We start from the raw sequence: 24,730 nt of genomic DNA, 5'->3' as shown, positions 1-24,730 counted from the left end.
ATCCTGAGGCACACAATAATAATAGGATGTCATCGATGAAAGCACTTCTGCGGAAACTTTCCATCAGCTTTTGACGGGTGGCCAACAAACTTCCAACTCCCATCGCATCTGGCTGAGAGGAGGAGGGTTGATTTGGCTTGATACATAATCTGTATTCTAATTTGTCCCAAACGCATTCTATAAGATTTAGATCGGCCTTCTTACAACACCGAACTAGTCTTTGAATGTCCTCAAATCAAGTATCGAGCAATGAAATATTCATTTATCCAACCATAAGAACCAGACCAAACCACGAAAACCATCTCCACGCCATGAACAGAATTCATTTCTCTAGGGTAGTGGCCAGACAGTGTACATAATTGCACTTTTGTTTGACGCACAAACTAAAACTGCAATAGTTCGCTCTATAAATATTATATTTTACAATTGGTGATGTATAAATTTGAATTCGAATACCTTACACAACGAATTTGACCTGAATATTTCGTCTTTGTACTATTATCATATTTCTACTGCACTGATTATTAATAAAAATAATCTTTTTTATATTCCATAAATGAAAAGTTATTATGAACAACAGTTCTATGAATTCGTACGTTTCGTATCCTTCTCCTATAATAAGTGTGTTTATAGGAAAACTTTTGGAGCTTCTTTAGAGTTCAAGTCAATTAGTTAAACAATCAGACTTTTGAAAAATAACTTTCCATAAAATCCAAATTAATCCTTGTATATGAATTATTTATTTTTTAAAGATATCTTTTGATAAATTTACATAATTCTTAACTCTTTGCTCTTTCTCCTGGGTTTTTACTTTCAGTGTATTATTTTTAATCCAAACTTTGGTGTGTGTGTTTTTTTTTATTCTTACCTTTACCATTTCAAATGGTGTCCTTTTAAAATATATTTATAACAAAATTAATTGATTTCTTCTTTTATGAGCTGCAGAGTAAAATTACCTCCTAAAATAATTCGCTAATTAGCAACAAAAAAAAATTAAATGAACAATGAGTGACGCAAATAGCAACAAGACAAATCAATGTCACGAATAAAAATAATGGGACTCTCTTCAATAAAAAGAAAAATAGAACGAAAGTAAAGCAATAAAAAAAAAATTCTAATTACAGTAACTGACTCTTAAAAGGTCCATCGCATGCACCCCATAAATAAGATGTTCTTTTATGGGAAACCGTTCTAGCCACCATACATATCCAAACCAATAGAATGAATTAAAATTACTGCGATAATAGAGTCCAGCGCCCCACGGAGGAACCGCCCTTGCACAAGTCTCCTCCTCACGAAAAGCGAGGAAATTAAAGCCGAGGCGCAAGTTTAATCGGAGACTGAAAATAGCTCCGAGATTTCGTCCAAGCGTAATATTATACAAGACATTTATCAAAAGGTCTCCACGCCCTCTTTCTAGTCTAAGGTGACGACCTTTTGTATGCATGGACATTATTTATACGCCCCATTTTGTACTCTGTAGAGAGAGTCTCATAAATTACACTTTAATTTTAAAGTTTTAACTCTCACCAAAATAGGATATTTTTGTTAGTTGGGTCATTAGGTAGAGATTTAGATCGTGTTAAAATTGAAGAGTTAGTCTGTTCTTTAAGAAAAGGCTCACTCGTCTCATCAAATAACACTTTTAAACGAATATTATGCTGTTTGTATAACTGATGTTAAGTTTTGTCAATCTCTCCAGCCAGTCTGCTAATCATGAAAATGGCACAAAACGTCAATATGGACAAAAAGGCCACTCTTGGTGAAAATGATACACGTTTATGATCGAAACTTTAAATTAGACGAGTGACGTCAGCGTGTGTATCGATCCTGACTGGCTGATGAAACGAGACATTTGTTAACGCTAGTAACTGTTCTGTCTATTCTATTTCGAGTAAGCCTTCTCGACCCTTCTCTCACTTTCTATATCTTTTTACAAAGAAAGATTTAGTTTATTTCTTATTTAACGCAAACACCGTGCAGAACATAAACAAATTAATTAGGCAAACGAAATTTCCAGATACACAAAACAAAAATAATTACTACTACAATAAAATGCATAAACAGATAATAAATATACGTTAATTAAGAGACGACGACAAGAAAGATGAAATTTTAACAAATTCGATTTTCGATACGGCGTTGCATTTAAGTTAACTTCTCGTTCATTAACATTCTAAATTATGTAGAGAAATTCAGCTTAGCTCATCTCTAGCCAGTAGTATCCGAAATATTAACACGCCATTTGCTCGTCAACAACTAGCAGGCGCTGAGGTCATAGGTCAAGGGTTTGTGTACCCTGCTCCAACGTTGCATTATTAAGTTCATAAAAAATATGCAAAATTTGAAATTAATACATTTACTTTTATTCTACTTTTCGAATGCTCTGTTATAAGATGATGCTTTTTTGCGAATAGTTATGCTCTATTTTCGTAACTGCTTGGAGTTTGGAAATCCCAGCATGACTGTTAGTCATGTCTGTTATATCAAGTTTAGACTGTCTTTAGTCAGCGTCCTCTATTCTAAAGTCTAAAAATGGCGTAAAACTTCAATACGAAGAAAAGCATCAGTTTTGTAAAACTGGTTAATGCTGGTACTTAATCCATTTCGCCAAGGCAAGCGATACTTCAACTGTTTTTTTTTTTTTTTTTAATGAATAAATAATATTGGAACCTCGTGTTCATGCACCGCTGGGTCCACCGACTGATTTGAGGATTGCCGCAATTGACAGTCAACAGTACTACCTGGATGCTCCCAATGGGATCGGGTCAGGGTGAAGCTTTGCTTGATAAATAAATAAAAAATAAATAAATAATGTATGCTTAAATTTTATTTTATTAAATAAGCTTGATTTTTATTTCAAAATTATATTTAATTTTTGTTTAAATTAATAAAGTAGCTGAATTTCTTTGCCGGTGAAGGACCGTCATTTTTTAATGTTTTGAAAGTTACTCCAATGCCGCGTTATTTGGGTAAATCATGGCACTTGTTCATGTCACGATTCAGTAGCCAATTAGGTTATACACTCACGCATGTCGTCGCATCCAATTAAATCTAATTCGAAAATTGATTCAGCGTGATAAACTAAGCTTAATTGCTGTATCGTTATCACGCCAAACACAACCACGTGATTTAGCCAAACCATGTGATTTCAGTTGTATTTTTCTTATCGAGTTTCTAGAACGTAATAATTCATTGATTTAAATAATTCCTCACTAAAAATCTCGCCAACTTGATGTGTGTTTTTTTTTTTTAAAAAAGGTTAATAAATTTTAAAATATTGAGTCTTGTGTTCATTTAAAAGCCCAAATAGTTCTTTTACGACATGATGGTATATATAGTTTAAAATTGTAGCTTTGCCTAAATGTGAGGCACTTAAATTCTGGCTTCTTTATTTTTCTTGGCGAAAAAGCTCCGAAAAACACTGCTAACCACAGTCTAAAATTCAAAAATAGCAAACTATTCAGCAACTTGATTAAATTCAAAACATTCCGAATTTTACAGAGCTCTACCTCTACATCTTTAAAAAAATAAATAAATAAAATAAATAAAAGATGCAATTTTCAATTTCTTTGTTGACAAAAAAGCGTCAAATTTACTGTTAAAAGTTTTTCTTTCCAGTAAAGAAAGAAACCATCATTTTTTTTCTGAGGCTAATTCTATGGTGAATTTCAGTCCGGTTTTTTTTAACAACGGATGCCTGAATGGTTATAGAAACTACTTTTTCACAAAAGAAGTTGTAAAGCTGTCACAAACTACTTTCAGTACAAATTCCACTCATTTTTTTTATTATTATTTGGCGCCGTCAAAGTAGTGATTGCTGCCAAAAACATTTTCTATTCTTTAGATATTTTGTGAAGTGATAGACAAAAAAAAGATTTTTGGAAGAATGTGTGTTTTAAATTTACTTTATATATTTATATCTGGAAAATAGCTTTCAACACGATCGATCAAGTTAAAATCACCCAATTTCACCCCACAACTTCCCAATTAGAATTTTGATAAAACAAGTCGGAACTTTTAGGAGAAATTATAATTTAAAAAAAATGCATTAAAAACTAGTAAACGCAAAAGTTTAAGTGATTCATTCAGAACACTTTTAAATCGTTTGCACTTTAATATTAGAATAACTTTTGTTTATTTGAAAAAATTTTAAGAACTAGGGTTATATTTTACTACAAGTTCAACAGTTTGATTCTTACTCTTTCAGCACGTCAAACTGAACTGTGTAGCTGCATTTCTATGGACTGTGGGGAGGCGCGCATGACATTTTTTACTACAAATTTAGCAGTTAATAATTCCTGAAATAACTATCAAATGTTATTTTTTTCCCACCATATTTTCAAGTTTCTAATCCTTATAATTATTAGAAGCTTCTAATACGTTAATTCGTAGTAATTTTGCAATGTAAATTTGAACATTTTAAATAGTGGCTGCTCTGAGGATTTTTTTAATATAAGTCAAAACAATTATTTTTATATTGCGAATGTTTCATAACGATCACATATTAAGTATATATATTTAGAATCCTTGTAAAAATTCGAGTAAAAAATATATGCATTAAGGCATTTAAATAAGATAAAAACAAAACTTCCATAGAAATCTACTAAATCACAAATAAGAAAGAAAGAATAAAAAAAACATCAAAACAAGTTTGATTTTCAGGTGGAACTTGGTGTTTAAAATAATCACTTTTAACCTCCTCTCTGTATCGTTAGGCAACCGAACAGGTTTTGATAACTTTAATTTCTGCTTTTCTCAGCCATGATTCGTTAGATTTCGATAAGTTTTTATATTAGGGTGGGTGACATTCACACATTACACAACAGAGAACAACACCCAGAGAGAAACATCTATGCCCTGAGCGGGATTCGAACTCGCAACCATTGGCTTCACAGTCGGACACGCTGACCGCTCGGCCACCTGGACGACTTATTTAAAATTTAAAGGATTATAATTCTTTAACAATTGCTTGTGTGTGAAGGATGCTTATAAAAACGAATTTGTTTACTCTTTTATGAGGACCGCAATAATATAACACTAAACATGCCATTTATAATTCGAACACATAATTTAATAAGATCACACGAATCAGCGTTTTGGGGATACTTTAAGAATAGCAACTTAAAATGTGCAATATTTATACTTTAATTATGCAAAAACAATACTCGGAAACATCTGTAATGGTGTAAGTCGTCACCACTATTTTTGATTAGATTAACTATTTCTGGTGGATCGCTGAAGAAACCAAATATAAAAATTTCTAAAATTAAAAACCCATTTTAAAAAAATGTATTCTTAATTTTTTTTCTGAACGTAATTTAAGAACTGCTTCTAAAAAAAAAACTTTTATGTTTAAAAAAATAATGGTGAGAGAAACCGCAAACTTAAATGTAAATAACATATTAAAAATAGTTTTTGGAAGGGGTAAATGGATAGAAAGTTATTTATATATGTCTTATTATGCATCGGTATTTCACTATCAATGAACATCTGGCTATATTACCGGTGCATAAGTCAAACCCTCTGATTTTCCTCACATTTGAAGGAAGTGAAAAGTGGATTTATATGAATTTGATTTGCATGTAGTTCTGTTTGTTTAATATATTTTGGTCATTTCACGCTATAACAAAAAAAAATATTATTATCCGCTAGTTTATTATAATTTTTATCACTTGAAACTATATAACTTAGTGCAATACGCTAAAATTTCTATATTTCCCACTATCCAATAGTATTTCGTTTAAATAATAATTTTAAAAATATAATTGAGAAAATACTTAATTAAAAATGCTAATTAAAACATTGGAAAGTTTTCGAAACAGTTTTCGAAATTGGAATAAAAGGCCAAAAGTCGTGATTATTTTTTATATTGCATGCAATATAAATATAATTTCATGAATTTTACGTACAATATATTTTTATAAACTCTCAACTAATATCATTTCATACTGGAGGGACTTAATTAGTCCTAAGCATCGTTCTTATCTAATCTAAACATAATTATTAAAGCATATCGAGTAATGTGTGTTAATACATTTGATAATACTCTGACTGGAATCTAATCATGACTTCACTTCATCCTTAGCATCAGTTTATACTTGCATTAAAGTTAGCCTTATAAAAGGTTGTTGGTATACAAGGGACTATACAAATATTGTGTAGTCCCTGAAGAGAGAATTGGCTAGAGAGCACAATTTTTACAAATTTATCAAAAAATTCATATTTAATTCAACTTTTAACTCATGAGATTTTTTTAACAATTATTTGGATGCATTTGTGGCGTAACTTCCACTATAAATATTAAATACCGAAATCCCCGTATATAAGACACCGTTATAAATACCGTATATAAGACATGTTAACTTGATTCTACCTTTTGATAGATTAGAAGGTTGACATAGTCTAAGATTTATAATTCTCCACAATGGTGACCTGCGGACGTGATATGAAGTTGCCAACATTGATGGATGATACACATTAAACAGTTCATTTGCTTAAAAATATACTGCTCAAAGTTCGGTAAAGTATTAAATAGTCTCACCGGTCAATAAACAATATTGAAGAAAAAAAAATGAGCGAAATGCTATAAAACAAATATATATATATATAATGAGCAAAAAATTGATATAAATAAATAAACAGCATGAATCAACTAGTGGTATCCGTTCATCGAATTCTATAACAGATAAAATTCTGGAAGGGGAGTAATGTGGCGTAACTACCGCTACAAATATTAAATACCAATTCACTAGTATATGAGACATGTTAACTTGATTCTATCTTGAGGTACCTTTTGATAGATTAGAAGGTTGACATAGTCTAAGTTTAAATCCCCACACATTCTGGCTTAGGTCTGAAATACCTAAGTTAAGATTTCCACACTATATTTTTTGAAGAAGTAGTTGTTTTTGTCCACAAGCTATAAGCATAGCACATTTTCTGTTCATGTAGTAGTTTATTATAACTCAGAAAAGTATATCTATAGCGAAAATGAAATCCACTTCAATTTAAGCCTCATTGGAGAATAAATATTGACATACTTTGATTAAAATACTAATTTGTAATACAGTATTTTACAGTAGTAAGAAAGAAATTTTGAGCTCAAAACCATACGTTTACAAATAATTATTCAATTCGACTTATTTTAAAGCGCAAAACCAATTTTTAGTTGAATCAGGTTTAAATAACCACAGTTTTACTCGGACAACACTCGGCGCGCATAGCTTAGCTATACTCGCAAAACAGAAAACGAGACTATACTGATGTTCTGTTTTAGTTTAATGTACACTATCTGGCCATTAATGACCGGACACCCCTCATTTCGGATACATGAGGTGCTAGTATCAAGTCAGTAAGGCGTCCGTATCACAGCTTTAACCCTTCTAGGAAGACTATCCACTAGGTGTTGGTACACGGCGGCAGGTATTGCCCGCCATTCCTCCTGTAACATGGCGAAGAGTTGAGTGGTGGTTTTGGGGCGTTGTGGTCTGTCCCTCAACCGGCGCTCCCACTCATCCCAGAGATGCTCAATTGGATTGATGTCGGAACTTTGGGATGGCCAGTCAAGCTCTTGCACCCCCATTTCATCAAACCAGTCCGTGATGACATGTGCTTTATGAATAATAGCGTTATCGTGTTGAAACACAAATGGGCCATTACCGAACTGTTGCCACAGGGTGGGAAACGCCGAGGATTGTCCAGGATGTCTCTATACCCTTCTGCGTTCAGGTTTCCACGCACTAACACCAAGGGTCCAAGACCAAACCATGAGAAACAGGACCACACCATAATTTCTCCACCGCCGAACTTCACAGTGGGGACAATGCACTCCGGTAGGTACCGTTCTCCGGGCATTCACCAGGTCCACACCCGTCCATCAGAGTGCCACAACATGTAGCGTGACTCATCACTCCACATAACGCTTTTCCATTGTTCTACTGTCCACTGGCGACGTGCTCTGCACCACTGAAATCGATGGCGGGCGTTTGATGGAGAGATGTTTGGCTTATGTGCTGCTGCTCGTCCATGGAATTCTTGTGAAATCAGCTCCCGACGAATAGTACGTGTACTGGCAACACTGCCAGATGCAGCCCGGAAGTTGGTAGCGACAGTGTCCAACGACATTTGTCGGGTTGCCTTCACTACACGTCGAAGAGATCGTCGATCCCTGTCGGACATTATTTTGGGCTTGCCGGGTCGGGACTGCGGTTTTATCACTCCCTCTCGTTCCCATTTTAACACGACGTCACCAACTGTTGACCGTGGTATCTGAAACTTATCGGAGATGGCACGTATGGAATGACCAAATCGGTGGAAGCCTATGATCATGTCCCTTTCCGCCTCATTCAGCTCTCGCCGTCCACTCATTTTCACTGTTAACGCTCGTATGGCCGTCGCCTGCTTGCGAATGGTCTTTCCCCCACCACAGGTTCCGTATTTATTCCGCCAGGACGAGTCCACCTGCCGTTCAAGGGGTGTCCGGTCATTAATGGCTAGATAGTGTATGGCAAAAATAAATATATAATATAAAATTATATAATAAAATTATATAATAAAATAAATAGGTAGTAATTAAATAGGTAAAAAACGTATAATTTGTAACATAGTATCACATTTTGTTAAGAATATGAAGATAAAATATGTTAATAAAACAGTAAAATGATAATTCGAAATTTCTACTTCAGTATTCACTGAGTTATTCCCTACATCTACATCAAACTTACATAAACATCAATCATAGCCCCATCAACCCCTAGTCAGCAAAAATAAGCAATTAGAAACCCATCTCTCTTGTTTAGTGCTTAAAACAGGCTATTACCTGTAACCATCGTAACGATTCCTAATGATAGAGTAAAAATATCTAAAACATGGTCTTTAACTAAATATTTTAGATTTTAAAAAAAAAGTGTTTATTTTGAAAGTGATCAAAGTTCATTTATATTTAAATCAAAAATTATTTGTCATAAATGTATGCTATCCTAAAATTGTGGTTAAAATTTCATTCTAAGTTTGCAATCACGTGTCTAGATGCGCATGCACACAACCATTATTTTATCTTATTTATAAATTCGACAAAAAGATATTACTTTAACATAAATCTGTACAGTTAAAAATGTTTTAGATCGAAGAAAAAAATATTACAAATGATATGAACTTTTTCCTTGTTGCAGGGTAAGGAATAATTGATAAAAAAGAAGAAGGGAATCGGTCAAAATCTGGAGCGGAAAAGTAGGAGACAGACTATTTTTCTACTCGGTGAGACTCGGGATCAAAAACTGAATTCCCTAAGGAGAGTCTCAGAAACGGCCTCCATGTTCCTCCACAGAGCTATGAGGTAAGTTAAACTACTGATCAGCTAACATGGGAAGTTCTTCCGACTTTAAGATATCTGTTGCAAATGAGAGTAAAACAATTTCTGATTGTTGCGGCCCTCGGCCTTTTCAATCGGCCATGGCCAGATTTCGTAGTGGCCATCTTAAGTGTTTAAGGTTTCATAATGGGGAGAAGACTTTCCAACCTTGTTCCTGCTCACAACCTGCTAGTCCTGATCACTTTATTTTTTGTCTTGGCGCTTCTTTTAAGCAGCTGCTGGTCGGGACTTTCTGCAGAGATATGGTGAACTAACGCGACGGGACCTTCTGGACATGGTCCAGGCTTTCCTTCTCCAGGGGGATGTGTAACAACAACACAATTTCTGATAGGGGAGAATCAAAGAAATGACATTCCAAACATAAACTCAAGCGGATTGGTAATTCAACATCCCAAATCAAAAAGATTTGTCATTATAGCCAGAACGCGATTCTGTTGTCTGCAGAAGTTCTCGTTACAGTACCTTCTTTTCCTTTTGAAGTACGGGAATTAAAAGGCAATAATTCACTGTTTCGAAAAGTAAATTATAACATGAAAGTGTTCCTTGTTTCCAAACAGGTACTTCACACGTTTCCGAAATTTTCCTAGAAGGAAGCCCATCTTTTTTGCCAAATGAAAATCGTGGAGTTTTTCACTAAACACACTCACACGTCTGAGCAATGTAAAATGTGTGGCTTAACATTATAATGTCCTACGCCTTTCAATTACACACATGTTCCAAAAATTAAGGATAATGCTAACTCTGAAAAATAAAGGTTCAGAAATATAACAAACGAAACTACATTCATAAAGCGTATTCATTAAACGAAAGATAAAGAATTAAAAAAGATGGCGTATGTACGATATCATTCATAAAAGCTACGACTTTCGCACCCTACAGCAATTACAAAAAATATCTCCTTTACAAAACTTAATATTATATGGTTAAGTTAATACATTAAATGTCTCTTATGCAATGAAATACAGTCCGTACTTAGCTTAGGCAACCTGAGAATCAAATTATCGAGCTAATCTTGAGGAAGGATAGTCCACTCGACAAGCAATGAACTCCGAAGTTCCAGTACACGTGCAGGGGGTGGTTGACAGGCTGCAAATAGTCAGAAACTCGTTGGTCCCACACATGCACTATCGGATTCAAGTCAGGTGAGAATGTTGGCTACTCCATACGGGTGATATCCTCAGATTCGTTTACGATGTTTGCTCTGTAAAAACAGGTGTTGCCATCCATAAACACTAATTCTTTGCCCATGGCATCCTTAAACATACGTACATGTTCTTCCAGAATGATATCCCGATAAATGTGACCAATCATGGTTCCGATTTGAACATGTAGATTTGTTCTGGAGCCCAGTATGCTTCCACCTCAAACGAACAACCTTGGATCACCGTAACGGTGTCGTTCAGTGACGTTCTATGGGTGGTAACGGGTACCTAGCGTTCTCCATATCAAAGCCTCACGTGAATCAGACTACACTGGATTCGTCGGAAAACATACCCTCAAACCCACAGTTACGATTTTCACATTGCATGTTCTCTATTTCAGGCTAATCGCTGGTGACAGTAAGTTGCCGACAACGGAACACATCTGAAACATGGCTGATTACAGACCAATATTTACCAAACTTCGTACACGGTTTGCCTTGAAACTGCGGTACCCATGGCTGCAGATAACTGGCGAGACAGATCGGATACTATGCTCCGTCTGCTTCGTTAGGCAGCTACAGCCAAATACCTGTTTTCATTACGCAGGCATTTCATTTTCGTTACGCAGGTAACCTGTACTGTAACGGCTCATGTCAGTAGACGTTACTGACTTTAGGGAATTCCATCTCAGTACGTCGACATTCCAAGTGGCCGATAATTATACATACCACTTAAAAAACCTGCAACGTACGTTCTCAGTATCATAACTTTTCGGTTATGGCACTGACCGGCTTACAGAAAGCTTGTGAACCATTTTATTTCTTCGTCCCCATTTACTCTCTTACTCTCCATTCTATTCTTCCATTTTACTCTCTTACACTTTCGTCATTCTGACGTAATATATGCGTCAGGTATAATTTGTATATTATTCTTGATGATGTATGTGAAAATTCCACGAACAAAAATTATTTTTGAAGTTCAACTTCCATGTAATTCTGGATTATTGATTCTGATTTCTCAATTATCTTGAATTGTACCTTTAATGTATATTTTTTACAGAGCCCAAACAACTTTCTAACAGTTTCCATTTAATTCACCGCATAAAGTTTAAATAGATACTTAATAAACAATTTTTACCGTATTTGTTTAATTTAAAGAAAATGAAGGGCCGAGATAGCCTGCTCGGTAGGGTGCTGGGCCTATGTCTGAGAGTTCGTGGGTTCGAACCCCGCCGGCCGAAGACTCCCCGTGTAGTAAATGGTGAGTGATGCACGTTAAATCTGCCGAGTCGCAAAGTCCTCTATGTTCCCATAACAAATCAATACATCTGAGGGTACTGGATTGAAGATCGATCGTTTTCTGATTCAGGTCAAAATTACGATCTGTGGATGTATGAATGGGTCCGCCCTATAAAACGTGCTGTGACGTGTGTGTGGCTGAAGACGAATTCTTGACCATAGGATGGCGCCACTGAAAAAACAAGAAACGCACACTCTGCCTTAAATTTGCCCGGTTTCACCAAGCAAGCTTGCCCGTGTGGCAAGTGACATTAGAAACAACAACAAAGATAATGAATGAATTAAAGTTTTTATCAAAATAATTGCAATTTTCAAACATTTATCCAAGTTATCCAAGTAAATATTTATCCTAGTAAAAATGAAGCATGGGTTGAACATTTTTGAACAGCAACGAAAAAAAAAAGTTTATATTAATTTTAGAACTATATAAATTTAAAAAACAAAAACATTCGATGTGTTTTTGTTTTATTTGAGAATATTTCTTTAAAAAATCAAATTTCTAATTAACTATAGACAATTTTTTTTCTTACGCTGCTTACTTAAGAAACTATTGCTTGAAAAATAATGAGAAGAGTTAAACAGAAATTTTAAGGATTGAACTCTTCTCATTCTTCTCAACTCAGAAATTATAAAAACGTTGAAAATTTAAATAATATACTAGGATTACAATAATAGTTTTTTTTTTTCAAAATAAAAAAATCTAAAATAATTCCTTACAGTGCAAATAAAAAATAAAAAACGGACTTAAAAATTACCAAAGAAATTAATTGCGAAAAAAACTCATCCTATGCTTCAAAGGACCAAAAAAAGTCAAGACTTTTCACTGCTACAATCTTCGGTTAGCACAGTAAAGCTATACGAAGAAAACTGTAGCGGAGGAGATAGTGGCGTTACTGAGATAACCGAAGAATAAAATTGAAAATTCTTGATAACAGGAACAGACGAACTGTTGAAGGCGGAAAGTGTTATATTGTTCTTTCAAAGTAACAGGCGGTTTTTTTCTGCTATCTAACTTCCGCTTAATGCAATTTTTATTTCCTATTGCTATGGTAAAAATCATGCTTAAATTTAAAATTTTTACATTTAACAGATTTTACAATTTTAATGAAAAGTATTCACTTTTTACCAGAATTCTTCTTATAGAATTTCATGTTTTAACTTAATTTTTTTCTTCTTTTATGTCAGAAATTTTGACTTAACGTTACTTTTTCAGCAAAATTTAAACAATCACTTTCCTTTTGTTATATTATTAATGCAAAAATTACTTTAAATTTTTAAATTATTTCGACAATTACTAACTTTTGGTTATATTATTATTTCAACAATCATTTTGCCTTTGTTACATTATTTATTCAATGCTTATTTAATTTCTTATATATTTTCAACAATCATTTTCCGTTTGTTACATTATTATTTCAATGATCACTTTCTCTTTATTACATTATTACAACAAATACTACCTTTTTGCTATAATATTATTTCAACAATTGCTACCTTTCTGTTATAATATTATTTCAACAATTACTACCTTTCTGTTATAATATTATTTCCACAATTGTTTTCATTTTGTAATATTATTATTTATGCAATTGCTATGGTTTTGTTACATTATTGTTTAAACTATGATAATCCTTATATTTTACTTTTTGATATTATTTTATTTATGCATCTTTATTTGTAATATAAAGTAAATTAATACTGAATGCTTAAAACAGTAGCAGGAAGGAGCTTTAGACGAAAGTGGAGTGGCATATTCAAGAGCTTTTAGTTCCGAAAAAAAGAGGCATGGGAAACCTAAAATTGACCTCTGAACTACAGTATGTGAATTTTCTTATGCAATTTCGTCAAAATTCTAAGATTTTAATTTTCTTTTAAAATAACAGTCAAAAATTTCCACCTTTTTATATTTACTCCTAAAAAATTTTTACTGGATAAGATAATTAAAAGTTTCTAGTTAAAAATGAAGAACAACAAAATTCAATTTAAATTTACTTATTTCATTAGTCAATTCGACATAATCGGTTTATAAAATGTAGTTATCGAATATTAGAGCGTGCATTCATTAATGAAGGCCATAAATCTCTCAAATTATTTTGATGATTTTGTTAGATATTTTGAGATTTTTATAGCACGTATACCGCCTCATTAATTTTAATTTAAAAATAAAGCCATGAAAAAGAATCATACGAATTAAAGTCATTTGAAGTTAATGATTATTTGATGTTACTTTGTGACGTACATATTGCTCCGACTGACAATGACCACTGTACAAGCTCAAGTTGTCACACTAACCGGGGAAATTTCTCCTTATTTCCCCCTTTAGGAAACGATGGAAAATTTACTCAAAAATTCTCCAAAAAAAAAAGCCGGGGCGGGGGATAGAGATCGAAATGAGGTGACTCGGGTTGGAATCCCAACAATAGTTGGTCGATATGAATTCCACACCCGGTTCTCAATGACGCAAAATAAGTCAGGCTAACCGTGGGAAGTTTCGATGGATTTCCTCTCCATGTAACGCAAATGAGGGTTAGTTCCATCAAAAAAGTCCACCACGAAGTTACTTGACACATGAGTTCCCTTGTCTTCTGGATTGGGCTCAAAATTACAAGGCTACGGAGTTGAACATTGGTAGTCGTAAACTCAAAATTGGGTCGACTATTCAACGACAGTTGTAAAATAAAATCTTCGATCTAAAAATTCCATCGTCTTCTGAGTTGGGCTCAGAATTAAAATGCAGCGAGTTGAATACCGCGGTATAGGTCGGTTAATAAATACTGATGATAAAAATCTTACTTGTGTTGTAAAATTTGTTGTAGTTGTGCTGTTAAATTTCAAATAAATAAATATTTTTTTTAAAAAAAATTCCAAAAGTAATGAAAGGAAAATTTTTTTGAATAACGGGAAGGAAAACGGAGAAGTGTTTTGAAACTTTTAATTGCATTACCCTGTACTTATTTCTTGATTCAAATTCTTAACGAGGTCACTTGTCTTCTTATAATTTTCTTCTTCTGGTGTTCTTTTTCTGGTTCTTTAATCATTTTAAGGTCTTATCATCTAACAATAGTTTCACTTCTGGGTACCCATCTTCTATCACCACACGATTTGGTTTCTTTGTAACAACTCCAACTTTCCCTCTGTATCTCATAGCCTATTACCGACTCAGAATCTTGAAGAAGCTAAATGAATACCTTTTGTCTTTTTTAGGTATTACAGGCTGTGGATCTACTCATGCAACCTAGTACTACTCGTAAGCGTGGTGGCCTTTGTATCAATAGCTGCATGGATTATCTCTGACTTCCGAATGTCGCTCTTTCCCTCCATCGATCTCCGCCACCCTAGCCTGCTCTATGGCTACCTAGCCCTCGCTCTTCAGGGAGGCATCTTGCAGGCAATCGGCTGCATCGGGGCCATCCGCATGAACGAGCGCCTCCTCAACGTCTACTGGACCCTCATGCTGATTCTCCTGTTCGGCGACGTCGTCTTGGGAGTAGTCTGGCTCTTCCGTTTCCACAACATCTCCAGCCACCTCAGAGAAGAGCTAAGAACACGACTGACGGAGAAATTTGGCGTCGACGCCGAGTTCCAACTCCTGTGGGATCGCATCCAAACGGAAACGGAATGCTGCGGCGTGGACGGACCACAGGACTTCATCGACAGTGAGTGGTTAAAAAAGGACAGGCAGGAATATCCCCAGCACCATCAGATGGTGCCCAGAAGCTGCTGCAAAATGCAGCAAAGGTCCTCCAGTTACCACGAGCCCGAACCTCTGAATATATCCTGTGTGGAAACGGACAGAAGTCCGGGTTTCATTCACCTTACCGGTTGCTACGATTCGGTCCACAGGTGGCTTCAGCATGCGGCTGATCTTCTTTGTGTACTCGGTTTCTGCGTTATAGCATTCCTCAAGCTTTGTTTTGTCGGCATTCTTCGTTATGAGATAAGGGAAATGATACAAAAAATCAGGGTCTTGCGCGATATGAGCGAGTCACCCGGACTTATGGACCCGACGGGACCTGCCAGTCTCCTTCCGGGTCCGGCCATGGCCGCCAAATTCCGGCGCCAAAGAAGCAGTACCGTCGAACAGAAGCAACCTCCCAATGGTAACAACAATGACGCAGACCCTGTTTCGTCCCCTGCGAAGAAAAGTTCGAGCCCTGTGTGAGACTTTATTCTGATGAGTACCTAACAAAGTATCTATCATTATAAGAAAATATATTATCTATAAATAAGAGGGAAGCTCCCTCTGAGCCTACGATGATCCAATTTTCAGGTCATTGGAAACAACATTAGTGAGAAGACACCGTTATATAGTCTATATAACTTTGCATTCATGTAAATAATGAATACACTACACACAGAGGAAGAGAGCATTCAGAGTTTTATTCATACAGGTGCAATTTATTGAATTCCTCTTTTTATGAATGAGCTTCAAAAAACTGTTAAGTTATAAAATCATCCCCCCCCCTACATAACTTATAACTGCGCATTCCATGTAGGGAAAGGGGTAAAACAGCTCGCTGTTTTGTCTTAAGAATATTTTCACAATAGTAGGACACATGATGAAACAGTTCGTGGCGACCTATTTTTGGACTCATCCGTTTCAGGGGGCCGTAAAAAAATTAACAAATTATTATTGAAGCCAGTGAGGTTTTATTAAGTGGGGTAATAGGTACTACTACAACTGTGTAATAGGTATCTAATATACTAATTTAAGTACAGTGGTTATAGGCTTTTTACGGCTTCCGAAATAGATAAGTACCCGTACTTTCACAATATTTTTCGTAACAATAATTAATTTCAATAATTAAGTAAAAAATTATTAAAATTAAAAAAAGCCATAACCGAAAATGATTTATTTAACGTTAATATCATTATAAATCACATGGCGTGAAAAAGAGGAATTAAAACACGTACGTTTAGATTTTAAATAGAGTCAATTCTTGATTATCCAGGCATGTATTAACGAGGGCAAACGTGAGGTAGATTATTGAATGGATTAGTTAGAAAGACTTTAAAACAAATGATATAATGAAGCTTTCTTAATCCGATTACCTATCTTATTGGTGCTATTAAAAACATTTTTTTTTGCGTTTATTTCCCTTCCCGTTAAATCAAAAAAGAATTTTAAATAAATCAAGACCCGTAAAACTCTGATACATTACCTCTGGTTTAAAAAAAATCGATTTACCATAATTAAGATATGACTAAAGTTTTTATTGACGTGCAATTGAAAAAAAACATATCTATCCTTGCACTTACATTGCGTTTTGAATTGCACGGCATTTTCACCACCGGAGCTATAGACAGGACTTGATTTAAAAAAACTATAAGTATTTGCCTAAATTATATAACAGAAGAAAAAAAACGTGTATCCTAAGAATATCGTAGATAATCGTTTATTTAACGAAATAAATTTTTCACTAGCGTGTTAAACTATACACTAACTAGTGCAATAACCGATTTTTAATGAGTCATATGATTGGCTGTTTTTTTCCGACAAATCGAACTCAGATTACTGGTTTTCATGAATGTTTTATTTACACTTTGATCTCCAAAAATTATATTTTTAGACATTTTGATTTTAACCTTATGAGCTCATATTATTTAAAAATACATAAAATTTTAAAATTGGCATACCATTGCTGTGACACGGGTAGAAACTTTTCTTTAAGGAAAATGAAATAGACTATAAAATTAAGCAACAAAAAAAAAAGAATAGCTAAGAGAAAATGAAAGTAATCACCAGGTAAGAAAAGGTAATCAGTTTCAACAATTGTAAATTGTCAAAAAGGACTACGTGTAATCCGGGGATTATCTCCTCATTAACTAGTCAGGATAATTGGGAGTTGACTGTACAAGCTACTTAAAAAAAGTTCCAATGGAATGATTTTGAAATACTTCTATTTCTACTTATCTCAATTCATTCCTTCTTAGGCATTTTCTACAAGCGCATAGAGATCAGATATTTTCTTTAGGGAGCTTTTCGTACGAAAACACAGATAAGTACATTACAGCTAACCACAAATTTTGAATTTACAAAAAAAAACACAGTCTTTCAAATTATATCAATAATCGACGAACACTATTAATGAGTTCAATTAGAACTTCTAAGTCTGACGAAAGATCTCCGAATTATTCCAAAAAAGTAAATGAAAACAGTACTTAATTATATTTGTAATAAAATATAAAATCCAAAAAAATAAGTAAAAAAATTTTTTTTCATTGATATCCAAAAATTTATTAATAATTTATTTTGTAAATTAACGAAATTTCAATCATGAATAACTGTTTCTACTAGATCTGAATAACTGCGAATACTTGCAAATTTTAAAAAAATATTGTTTGGAAGGAAACCTAGTTAGGAAGATTTTACCTTTAACGCAAAAAAAGACATCAATGTTTCATAACCATAAAATTTTTAAAATGCTAAATATAATATTTTTTACTTATTTTGACCCAAATTAATGTAAAATAATGAAGAAAAAAATATAAAAAAATATGTTTCATAAAAATTTTGAGCCAAATGGTTAAACTTAAGTTAATATACAGATATGCATTTGAAATTCTTTTATTTATTTCTTTTATTTATTCCCAGTTAATTTGAATGAAGTAACGAGCTAGTAAACCTATCTAAAAATTATAAATTCAGAAACTAATTATTTCGAAACTTTAAACAACTAATAAAGGTTTTTTAATAAAACTTCTTATGAAATACTTAAGAAGTAAAAATTTTCTTCATAATTTCATTCATAAAAAAGGATATTATCAAGTTTAGTAACAAAAAAATATTCGATTCTTTTTAGTAAAGAAAAATGGAATTTTTTAACGTAATTTGGGCACAATACGTAAAGAATTCGTAAATATTATTTCAGAAATAACAGTAAAGAAAGAAGTGTGGTAGAATAATTGAGTCAATTAACCAAAGTTAGAATATAAATGTATAATTATACATATTTAAAAAAATATTTTCATTTTTAATAAATATATGAAAAATAATATTATTCCATAACAATAAAATTCATAGGAAACATAATTCATAAAATAATGTAATTCATAAGAAAAGCTAGAATAATTTGAATTTTTCCTAGTTAATAAGTTTCTCTGGGGAACAGTTTTAAATATAAAACATTTGAAAGGCAAAATAAAATATCCTAATAGAATCATAAAAAATAAATTAGCAAGTATCTTGATTTTAGTTTTAAAAAAAGTTTTTTTTTTAATAAACGCAAAAATTAAATATTATCAGAACTAAATAATTAATCCGTTTTTGATTTTATGGATTTTCATATTTTTTAAAAGACGATAAAATATTACGATTTAAATCAATATTTTTGTATCAAGTTAAAATCGTGATTTAAATCAGTATTTTAAATATTTCAATTTAACTTTCGAAATCTTACTTAAATATTTTAAAATTGAAATATTTCTGATATCGTGCTTTTTAATCTCGGAGATCTTTCAATGTTATATTTCTTACAATTTCGTATAATCTCAAATTTTTGAGAAAAAAATACAACTTCAAATTAGCAGGCAGTAATGATCAAGCAAAAAGAGTTTAGTGAAAGGAAAAAAAATAACTTCACCAAAACTCTTCAAGTGCCTAAACATAACCGTTCTGCCAAATTTATCATTTAAGCGATAATATATCGCATATCAAAGAGAAATTTAAGCACTTTTTCGTCACTTGACTCTATTAAACATAATCTCCACTGAAATATCACATACAACTATTTAGGAGAGTTTTCTTAAATTAGTTTAGATTCATTTATTAGTTATAGAATTAGGTCAGATTATATAAGAGATATATTTAAATATTAGAAAATATTTCTACATATCACACATTATGTTAAGAATTAAAAAAACACGACAGTGACTAACAATAATTTTAAAAAAAGTCACCATTATGTTATCAAATATGGATTCTTGACTGAGGACAAAGAATTCAAAAAATTTTTTTATGTTATCAATTATAAACACGCGACTAAAAACAATCCTAAAATAAATTATCTTACCAATTGTGGGTTCGTGACTGAGAACAATAATAAAAAGTTATATTTGTTACCAATTATAAATCCTTAGAAATCGTAAACCCAAAAATTGGGTCGACTGTTCAACGGCGGTCATAAAATAAAATAAAATTATAAATCCAAGACTAAGAATAACAATATAGAAAATATTTTAGGCTAACAATATGGGTTCACAACTGAGAGTGATAACTAACATACATTTTTAAAAAAAACTATTATTCTACTATTTATGAATTCATGATCATGATCAATAATAATAAAAATTACTTTATATTAACAATTATGGATTCATAACTAAACCTTATGATAAAAATATGCGTGTGTGCTACCAATTAGAAATTTAAAAATTCAGAAAATATATAAGGTTACGAACACGAATTCACAACTGAGAGTGATAACTAATGTGTATTAACGGCGATAACGATTATTAAGCGTTTTGTTACTTTTTGAGAGCTAACGGTAAAAACAATTTATCCATTAAACCATTACATTAAACCATAAAAACCATTACATTTATCAAACTCTTTTTACTTTGTAACCAATTATGGATTTCTGACAAAAAAATTTCCATTTCAGAAAGAAAAAAAAAAGAAAGCCAAGTTCTTTCTTCTACAAAATCAAATCTCTGACAATGATGTAATAGAAATTAATTTTTCTTGATAAAGGGGAAAATTAAATTTTATGTTTATAAAGGTTTCGAAATCTGTGGGAAATGCAAATTTTTATTTTATTAAGGTATCCAACTGGGTGTCTATATTTGAACTTTTTTTTAATCATATCTTATAAATTTTTGAATAAATACTCTACAAGAGTTATGATGATTTCGAATTATTTTATAATAAAATAAATTGTTTTGGTTTTTTTTTCTTTTTTTGGCAATCACATACTTTTTTGCATTTTCAGAAAAACGTTGATTTTGAGAAAATCTCTTTACTCTTAATATAGAATTCTTCAAAATTTTGTATGTAGATTTTTTATAATGTTATCTATGTTTTGAATTAAAAGATAAGTTTTAAGTGTGAACTTATTATTTTTATGAAGCTCTAAAATAAGAAAGTTTAGAATTTTTCTTTAAAAATCAATATTGAATAATATATCTAATTCTATTTCATTTTATATTAGAATTTTTTTTTTTAAATTTTAGTTCAAAACACAGGTAAAACTATTATTGATCTTCTAGAGAGAGAAAAATTATTTTGCTATTTATGCATTAGTTTGTTGCTGAGCTGTTAGCGTGTCTTGGAAAATTTATATTTTTTATGCCCAAAACTGTCTTTATTTTGAAGGAAAAAAATTTAAAAATTTATGAAATTTGCTTTGTGAAATTTTAGAACCCCCGCTTACCAAAAATAAAATTAAAATTTTTATTAAGGACGTTTTAAAAAAAACCAGTTGGATACTTCAAGAAGAAAAAACTATAAATTTATTTTTGTAAAAATTTTAAAAAAATAAGAGAAATTTAAATCAATTTAAAAAATGTAAAGTTCCACTTGTATATTTTGAGTATTATTTTAAACCATGAAATGAAACTAAAAAATTTAATTTATCTAAAAAATTTAATTTAAAATATTATTTTACTTATTCAGGAAAAAAAATACGCTGATATAAAATTTTAGAAAAGAGATTTCCAATGAGGTGTACAAAGTATAAAATTTGTTTAATTGTTGACTTATCACAAAATTAAATTTAAAGTTAAACACTACAGGGTACGTAATGTGAATGCACGTATGTAATGTACGTACGTAAAAATGTCGAATCTCACAAATTTCAACACTGCTCGTAAAACAAATATTTAAAACTGACGATGTATCTAAAGACCTAGTAAAGTATCAATTATGCACTTCTACAATTGTAAACATTTCAAATTTACTTAAGATGAAAAACTAAAAATGAAAATAATTTAATCTCACCTCTTCTTTTTACCAAAAATAATGAAATATTTTTTTGAGAAATATACTTCCTTTTTTGGGGGGGAAAAAGCTTACATTAATCATTTAATATTTACTATAATACTAAATTCTTTACTCTATAAAAACATCTGCTTTAGGCATTTTTAGAATCCTTATTAAATATGATTTAAAAATTGCCTGAGGAAAATTTTTAAAATTTTTTAATAATATGTAAATTTTTAATAAAAAAAACATTTTTATTCAATTTTAAAAACTTTAGTTCGCAATATTCGTTAAGCCAATTAAAAAATAACTTTTACGTGTTAAAACTATGAGCACTGATTCTTGTTTCCTTCATACCAACTAATTACACTAATCGATCGAAGCTATAAGTATTGCTATCCGATTTCATCTATGTATTGATAGATATACTGGTTATTTAAATTCCGTTTAACTATGAATATATATCTGATCTAGGTTTTGACCCAAGAATTGCTACATATTTGGTAAATAGTATTCATATCTATTCAATTTACATATTATAAACAAAATTTTATGTGAGAATTGATATGTATTTGGTGATTTAAATTCCGTTTTTTTATCGATACATATTTGGTTCAGGTATTATATATCGGATTTCATCTATGCATTGATATACATTGAGTAATTTAAATTACATTTTGGTATCGATGCATATTTGCTCTAGGTGTTATATATCCAATTTCAGGCATTTAATGATTCAAAATCCACAATGGGTTGAATTGTTTTCGTCAGGTTTTTTTTTTAAAAATTTCTCTTAATAATATTGATTTGTAATCCCTAATATGCAGGCAATAATTTTTCTTTTTTGATAAGGATACTAAAAACATACACAAAAAATAACAGTGACAGAACAATGTGTAACTCAAAGAAAAAAACAATTATTACTTTTTCAAGTTTTAACTTAAGTTTCTCACCGAAAATTACCAATGCTAAGTTATTAATATAAAAATAAATATAAATCTGAAATAGATATTTACAAATATGAAATTTTAACTTCAAAATAATGTCTACCCAACATTTAATAAAAACATAAACACGGACAAATTACCTCTAAAACGTCCAATAAAAAAAAAGAGATCAAAATTCCAGTGTGTAAAAAATGTCTAGTCAAAAGTAACAAGAAAAATATAGTCATTTTGAGAAATGTCAAAGTAACGTTTAAAGGGCCCAATTAATAAGGGGGCCTCATGACAGCATTTCAAATGGGGGAAATACACGCATTTATTGACAGGTGGGAAAGGCCTTTGTAAATAACTAGAAGTTTAAAAAAAAAAAATCTATACTATTGAAGAATGTTGAGGGTGGCAGGAAATAATGATATTGTTGCCTTTCATTGTGATGGAATTTATGAGCAATGGACGTCCACTACTTCTAAAAAAAGTTTTGGAAATCACTCTCGATTTGTGTTGGAAAAGTTTCAGTGATAAAACATATTCATTCCATGACATTCTTCAGAGACAATGAAGAAACAATTTCATAACTCTTCCAGGTGGTGTAGATTGTGTCACAAGAAACTTGGACAACCAGGGAATGTATTCTGAAGTTGTTGTGTCAACCATATTACTGATAGTTTTCATCTACTCCGACAGCCTGTCATGTTCTTCTATTCCGTCGCGACAGACGACTGCTTCAGAATACCATACCCAGGAGAGAGGTGGCCTTCCGATTTGCATTCCAAAAGTTCATTAAATAAATTAAAAATATAAAAAAAGAGCTTGGTTGGATGAGTGTAAAGCCGTGGGAGATTGTAAAATGAATATTAAAAAATGAGGAATCGCACAATATGTGCTCTACCTTAATAAAGTTATCTATACCAGATTCTGATTGTTTTATATTGCTTGTGTCTTCTTTTTTTATTATCTCATTACGAAAACTTCTAATTTTTTTGGCATTTAGTTCATTTTCATTCCCTAATCCAGTGTTTCCCAAACTTATGACTTTTGTGTACCCTTTCTACATTTTTCGTAACGCTGTGTACCACTAATCAAAAAATTAATGTATTTTTTACCATAAAAAATTGCACAAAAGTTAAAAATCATAACTGGCTGTTGACACCACTAATTATTAACTGTTAACTTTGGAAAAAATACTCAATAAAAAAATACGTAATCGCAAATTTTCATTGAAATTATCGTTTGCTGTAAGATATTTCGCATGCGAACGAGTACCCCCTCTAAACTGTTCCCGTACCCCTGGGGGTACGCGTACCACACTTTGGGAAACACTGCCTAATCGATAGTTTATTTTTAAGTCGATGGAGGGATATTTTGTTGTTTGTCTCATAACCCAAATTCGACTTTTAGGAATTTTTCGCATATTTGTAACTTCACGTTAACAGATTCTGATTGTTTCTATTGCTTGTGTCCTCTAAATCTCTTTGGTGGCAGTCGAATCTAAATAGTCGAAGTCAAAATATGTGAAATATTCCTAAAAATCGAATTTAGGTTCTGAAGCAAACTGTAAAATATACATCAATTGAGTTAGAAACTAGCATGCACTAAATACATCAAGGTGGTAAACGAACTAAATGTCAAATATGCAGATAAGTTGTCTTCCCATTAAGGTGCTAATTCAAAAATATGTTAAGAGTACATATAATGAAATTAAAAAAGGCTGCCTTGTACGTATAAACAGATGAAAAAAGAGTGTGTATTTTGTGAGACTGTACTAGATCTAGATAGTGGAATTGAAGAGCTTTAGTGATAAGTCACACTACACAGAAATGTGAAAATTGTGGTGTATTTCAACAAAAATCTCTCCAGAACACTTTGAAATGGAGGCTTATCGTTATATTGATCCCACTTGGTGAATGGTAGAAGTACAAAGAGAGAACGCTTAACATTTTTACTGAAAAAGCAGTCTGGACAGTGTTTAAACAGTACGTTCTACTGGTAACAGAGGTTTCGTGTCCTCCTTGTTTCAAAATTTTTTTTTTTCTTCTTAAAGAAATGAGTCGTAA

The 24,730-nt window shown here is 32.0% G+C and overlaps 2 protein-coding genes across 4 annotated transcripts in view; one reads left to right on the top strand and one right to left on the bottom strand.

Annotated features, from left to right (window-relative positions):
* The window catches only part of LOC107440819 (tetraspanin-4), a 244,927-nt gene extending 226,902 nt beyond the window's left edge, over window positions 1–18,025 (top strand). Inside the window, exons 4-6 of one of the 3 annotated variants that reach the window (XM_043040728.3) lie at window positions 9,174–9,337; window positions 13,532–13,630; window positions 15,018–17,454. In XM_043040728.3, the coding sequence (XP_042896662.1) occupies window positions 13,599–13,630; window positions 15,018–15,975 (990 nt within the window). In that variant the 5' untranslated portion in view covers window positions 9,174–9,337; window positions 13,532–13,598 and the 3' untranslated portion in view covers window positions 15,976–17,454. Of the gene's footprint in view, window positions 1–9,173; window positions 9,338–13,528; window positions 13,631–15,017 lie in introns of all 3 variants that reach the window. The other 2 variants (XM_043040727.3, XM_043040730.3) reach the window with 2 other exon arrangements.
* LOC107440814 (uncharacterized) overlaps window positions 1–24,730 on the bottom strand; it is a 688,492-nt gene that overhangs the window by 581,389 nt on the left and 82,373 nt on the right. The gene's annotated exons all lie outside the window — the stretch shown is intronic.

This window comes from Parasteatoda tepidariorum, chromosome 8 (genome assembly GCF_982258835.1).
Source record: "Parasteatoda tepidariorum strain Cologne lab strain chromosome 8, Ptep-v5.0, whole genome shotgun sequence".
NCBI classification, from domain to species: domain Eukaryota; kingdom Metazoa; phylum Arthropoda; class Arachnida; order Araneae; family Theridiidae; genus Parasteatoda; species Parasteatoda tepidariorum.
This window is presented reverse-complemented; position numbering and strand designations above follow the sequence as displayed.